This window comes from Mastomys coucha, unplaced genomic scaffold (genome assembly GCF_008632895.1).
Source record: "Mastomys coucha isolate ucsf_1 unplaced genomic scaffold, UCSF_Mcou_1 pScaffold16, whole genome shotgun sequence".
Classification (NCBI taxonomy): Eukaryota; Metazoa; Chordata; class Mammalia; order Rodentia; family Muridae; genus Mastomys; species Mastomys coucha.
In genome coordinates, this window is record NW_022196898.1 from 25,168,860 (window position 1) to 25,174,901 (window position 6,042).

Genomic DNA, 6,042 nt, shown 5'->3' on the forward strand with positions numbered 1-6,042 from the left:
ATGGATGTGGAGGCCGGAAATCCACACACATCAGGTATCTTCACTTATCAGTCTCTTATTTTTTTGAAGTAGGGTCTCTCTCTGAACCTGGACCTCACTGATTCAGCTACACTGAGCCCCAGCGATCCTCTTGCTTACATGTTCCCAATGCTAAGATGATAGATGCATCTGGCTGTGTGGGTGGGTCCTAGGGATATAACTCAAGTCCTCATGCTTGTAAAGCAAGCACTGAACTGAATCATCTCCCCAGCTCCCCTCTGACTTCTGGCCAACCAAAAGTTATAGAATAATTGGCAAGATGAATTTGTGATCATTTACATCTATTCTGGTCACTAATGGAAACTAGGTCTGATTTAGTTCCTCCTAGAATGTTCTTTTAACAAGGTGTTAGAAAAATATTCTAGAATGGTTTGTGATTGTTGCTTTAATGGCCAAATTTACATTTAAATTGTGGATATGACTCTCATAATTTTATATATTTTTCTAGCTCAATTTCTTATTTCTAGACATTAAAGACAATGAAAATTATTAGCTTCTTCAAGAAAAGGGTTTGATGATGAGAAGTCAAGTGTCAATCAAAGCAGAAAAAAAAAGAAAAATAAAGCAGTTTGGGAAAGGCATTTAATAATTCATTAATTTAAATTGTCCTATAAGGAAAAACCATAGATCACAAACCACTAAGAAATTATATGCTTTTAAAGGCTTACCCTTAACTTTTTATAGGTTTATTGATTATTACCCAAGTTTCAAATAATTAAATATGGCAAAGGGACATTAAAAATACAAACTAATTTGCCAAAATAATTGTATTCTGAGAATTTATATACAATATAATACATTTTACATTACATATGGGGCATTTATACATAAAGATGAGATTTGATTTATGGTTACTGGAAATCCAAACTAAATTTGAACAGAACATTTCTATGCATACATACACAATTGCTCAGCTGGGAAAATCAAAACCATACATGATTATGGTTATTAGAAACTAAAATTACACTCATATGATAATACTAGAAAATGAAATTTGCTTTTATTATTTTGAAAGTACCACACACAGATTAGCTGTGGCCCAGTTCAATGTATTTAACAATATCAACGATCTAAACTAAAATATGTACTCATTTCAGGGAAAAACTTCCAGTTTGAGTTTTCTTTTAAAGGATGTATTATTATTTATAGCCATTAGAATGCCTCATACATAGGCAAAGGCAGGGCAATTCTGGGTAAATAGTAAAGCTGCTAAGGGAGGGGTCCTATCATAGTGCTATCGATATTTCACCATCTAGTCTGAAAAATAATTCTATTAAACTGTGGCTTTGCATGCTTTCCTATCCATAACTGTGAACCAGATGGTTACAGACCAAGGCACAGAGCATAAGAGAGGAACATAGGCTGTAGAAAGTGGATACTGATGAGCAAGCAGATAACTAGGAGACTTTAGAGGAGAAATGATGGAGACTGGGAGTTCACCCAGGAAGCATCATCACACATACTACATCTATTTCTAAGTATGTCAGCTCCTTTGGCCTCTCTAACAGGACTGAATCCATGGTACTTTCACAGAAGTATTAATATTATTCAGCTTTCATACTTGATTCATCTCAAGCAAGACAGCTGTGATTTTAAGCATTGCTATGTATTCTTCTAAGTGACCTGAAAGTTTGAAAAACAATGTCTTTGTTCTGACACACATAAACACACACACACACACACACACACACACACACACACACACACGCACACACACAAAGCTTTCCAATTGCATGTCAACGGTGCAGATGGCTCTCATTTGCCAACACCCTGCAGTAGTGACATCCTTTCAGAGCTGAACCTGCCAGAACAGCCACTAGGCCACCAGCCCAGGCCATCAGCCATTCCCTTGATATTTGCACTGTGTTTTTCCATACACCATTTTTCTATATCTTGCATTTTATCTGAGATAAAGTGTAGACTACCTGGAAGCCAAAAAACAAAATGGTACTGAGCTGAGACATGCACAAAAGTCAAGGACATCACCCTACCATCGCTGAGAAATGAGATCCAGACCTGAAGGCAAGTCTTACTGTTTGTCTTCTTGTCCATGTTTAACTTGACTATAAAAGAAGTTCTCACCTAAGGTATCAAAATATATTCATATAAACGTATAGCATTTCTAATAAAAAAGTTAAAAAAGTCTAAACCTTTACTTTTGTATGTAATTAAATACTCTAGAATTCAGTAGGCGGGATTTGTCTTAGAGCAGCTTGAAAGAAATTGTTGGCTGAGCACAGTCTAGAAACTGGGTCCAGTTACATTTCAGCTCTGCGATGTGATTTCTCAGCAATAGCGGCCCCGTCTTCTTCATCTTCCTCCTCCTCATAATGCTCCTGCCTTCCTTTGGGATGCACCCCATTGTGAACGCCTTGTTCTTCACCATCATTATTCTTATCATCAGGCTAAAAGATAAAAGAAAATAATAACTAAGAGGGAGTACAGAGTTCATGATTGATAATCTCTTTTAACAAAGGATGCAATGTAACTCATTTTGGAGGAATAAAAGATGTGAAGAAAAATGATCTCATAAGCAACACTGCTGCAGCCTCAATTTTCTAGTTAGCATAACTTTTCTAAATTCAAGGTAGGCCTGATAACTTTGGCATTGTCTGAGAGATGCAGGGAATATATTGTCGGTCCCTGTCTGTGTGCATGTGTGTGATTTATATGTGTAAATGTGACATTCTAGATTGCTATAGGCAACCACACAAATTGTGGCCCATGCACACACATATATACTAGCTAGGCACAATTGCACACACATGCACATGTGCAAGGAAATAAACATACATTTTCACCATAGGTCTCTTCAGCATTATGCTCTAATTCCCGTTTCTTCTCTTCAGTCAGATCTTCCTGAACCTAAAACAAACCACAAAGACTGAGTGCCGCTTTTCCATTTAAATACTTGCAATGAAATACTCCAATTTCTAAGATATTAATTCAAAATAGAACATCTTTACAAAAAAGGAACTAAAATTAAAGTTGAAGAATGATGAAAGTCAAAATTTTGACTTGTCAACTAGACGTGAAGAAATATGTGATATGCTGCTATAGAAATTATTGGCAGTTCCTGACTGTTGAAGGAACAGGTGTCATTTTCTTCAGTGATGTAGCCACCAAGAAGATGCCTTTGCTCTGGTAAATTACCTCCCACACATGGTTAGGCAAAGAGCTCTAATCTGAGTCAGTGGGCCACAGTCAAAAGGAAGACATGAGAGTAGGAAGAAGATGTGTTGAAAAGAAGTGTCCAGAAGGAAAGGAAGTTGGATGGGGGAGGAACATGGGGAAGGGTAGTGGAGAGAACGCGATTAAAATTCATTATACAAATATACGAAACTGTCAAACAATTAAGAAAATTGTTACAATCAATATGATTTTCAAAGGAAGACACCTAGATTTGAATTTCTTATTTGTTTGGGTATGAATTAATTCTACAAAGTCAACAGATAGAGACGCAGCTCTGTTTACAAACTGTTGTATCTCCTCTTCCAAATGTGAGAGTTCCAGACATCTATATGTCAGACAGGATGGAAGTCCTAGAAAGACAAAACAGCCTCTTATGTGCTGTATACGCATTATATAGTGTTATGCTTGCATGTACTGCTGCAAGCCAGAAGAGGGCACCAGATCCCACTACAGATGGTTGTGAGCCACCAAGTGGTTGCTGGGAACTGAACTAAGGACCTCTAAAAGAGCAGGAGAAACTCAGAGGAGCTTGAGGAGTCTTGTGGAAGAGGGGTCAGGGACACCACAGGAAGACCTACAGAGTCAACTAACCTGGGCCCATGGAGGCTCACAGAGACTAAACCATCAACCAAAGAGCATGCACAGGCTGGACCTAGCTCCCCTCCCCCTACATATTTGTAGCAGATGTACAGCTGAGGTGTATTGGGACCTACAGAACTGAAGAAATAGGCGGGTGTGAAGAGAGTAGTAAAGGTGAGTGGAAATTGAAAGTGAGAAAAACAAAACAAACAAACAAAGAAACAAAAAACCCGAAGCCAGGCCAGTGGCCTGTTACCTTCTTGTCGGCTTGCCCCCTGGACAAGTTTGCCCTGAAGACACAGTAAGGCTGTGTTTAGTGAGTTACTGCAGATGGTCTGTCTAGTCACCCCACGGGAATGGTCCCTGACTTCTTCTCATGCAGTGACATCATTTATAATGACTATGTCTTGTTTGTTTGTTTGTGTGTTTTTGTTTTTATCAACACTGAGTCTCTCTCTGTAGCCCTGGCTGTCCTGGAACTCACTCAATAGTCTGGCCTCAAACTCACAGAGATTTACCTGCCTCTGACACCTGAGAGCTGGGATTAAAGATGCCAGTCTGCCACCTCCCAGTTAATGACTATGTCATAAGTCAGTTGTTATATTTAAGGGTTACAGCATGGTGACTTTCTGTTTCTATCACTTTTCTACATTAATTTCCACCAAGAACTCTCCCATCTTAACTCTACACTTCCAATTCCTAAAAACACTCAACAACATCAACCTTATGCCAGGCGTGGGTAAGCTGAGTCCAAGAATAAATTATAAATTAATGTGAGTCTGAAAAACTAACCGACCTCCTCTCTGAAACTCAGACTTCTTATGCTTAAAACATCCTTGTTGAATAAAAAGTCCACAGCCCCTGGTGTTTATGTGTGGGCTGGGGGAGAAGTGGTCTTCGAGTTGTGGATCCTTTTAAGTACTTAGTGAGAAAATGTTTAGCAAATGGGTGGAACCACTCACACAGGTTCGAGAGAAGACACTCTGCAAACTCCATCCCCAGCTGTTTTCCCTAGGACTATTTGTCAAAACAGAGGTTCCCAAAATATCACTAACCACTTGGAAGAAGGGAGAGCTTTTGAAGGGCTTGGATTTCCAGGGCCTTTGAAAGATAAGATCCAATTTCCTCCAGGGCAGCTTTGATCTAGGTATTTGTACTTTTCATGAACTTCTCAAGGAGACTCTTGGTCACAGCTGAGACAGGAAGACACTATTTCCAGAACTGCAATGGATGCTAGTTAAGTATGTCTGGCTGCAGAGATAACAACCTTTCTAAGAATGTTTTTCCCTTTCTCTACTCGTTGGATCTATTGTAGAAATTCTAGCTTATGTCCCAGTTGTCATTTTAATTAGAGTTGGGAACTGATGATTTAAATGGGTCTTTCATTTGGGGAATCAAAAAATGATATTCTACAATATTCTAGCCATGGAGACAATAAACTCTTACAAATATAATAGAAATGCATTTATAGTGTTTGAGACCAAAGTAACACCAGCTCATCTTAATTACATTACTAAATAAGAACAGATGATACTGTGTTTCTCAGCTTCATTATATGCTTAAGCTATTAGCATCAGGTCAGAAGTTCACCTTGATCATTTACCATCTTCCACAACAGCCTGCCTTAACATTCCAGGAAAGCTGGCACCAAGCTGTGCCCATTTCAAAGCTGCTCTTCACTCTCTCTCCCTCCTTCCCTTTTTCCTCCCTAGTAGAGTCTCATATCCCCGGATGGGTTCAAATTCACCATGTAGCTGAGAACAATCTTGAACCTCTGACCCTCCTGTCTCTATTCCCAAAAGTACTAGGACTATAACTGCACGACCACGCCCAGCTTACATGTTGCTTGCAACAGAACTATAAGCTTCCTACTTGTTGGCTATGAACTCTACCAGCTGTGCCACGCCCTCAGCCCTAGAGAACTTTCTTGACATTTTGATCATGTGACCAGGTCACATTGGCTGTCACATGTGTGCTCCTCTGGCTACAGAATGTGTGCCAGTAACCTTTTACTTCTCTCTGAGAATATTCTTATTAATCTGCTTCTTTTACCGTACCAGAGTCATGAAAGTATTCAAATTGTACATGAACTCATTTAAACCATTTTCAACATTTAAACACTTCAAAATACCTAAGACTTTTTAGTTATGTAATAATGTCTCTCACTCAAAAAGTAGATAAAACATCTAGAATGCTGGCAATATGGCAGGAATATCACAGTAAGTATTTTTA

General features: G+C 38.9%; 1 protein-coding gene across 2 annotated transcripts in view; it reads right to left on the reverse strand.

Moving 5' to 3' along the window:
- Positions 1–607: 607 nt before the first annotated feature.
- Positions 608–6,042, reverse strand: part of Golim4 (golgi integral membrane protein 4) — a 78,800-nt gene continuing 73,365 nt past the window's right edge. For both annotated transcript variants that reach the window (XM_031374115.1, XM_031374114.1), the window contains 2 exons: positions 2,833–2,904; positions 608–2,444 (listed from right to left, as the gene is read on the reverse strand). In XM_031374115.1, coding sequence (XP_031229975.1) covers positions 2,298–2,444; positions 2,833–2,904 — 219 coding nt within the window. In that variant the 3' untranslated portion in view covers positions 608–2,297. The remainder of the gene's footprint in view (positions 2,445–2,832; positions 2,905–6,042) is intronic.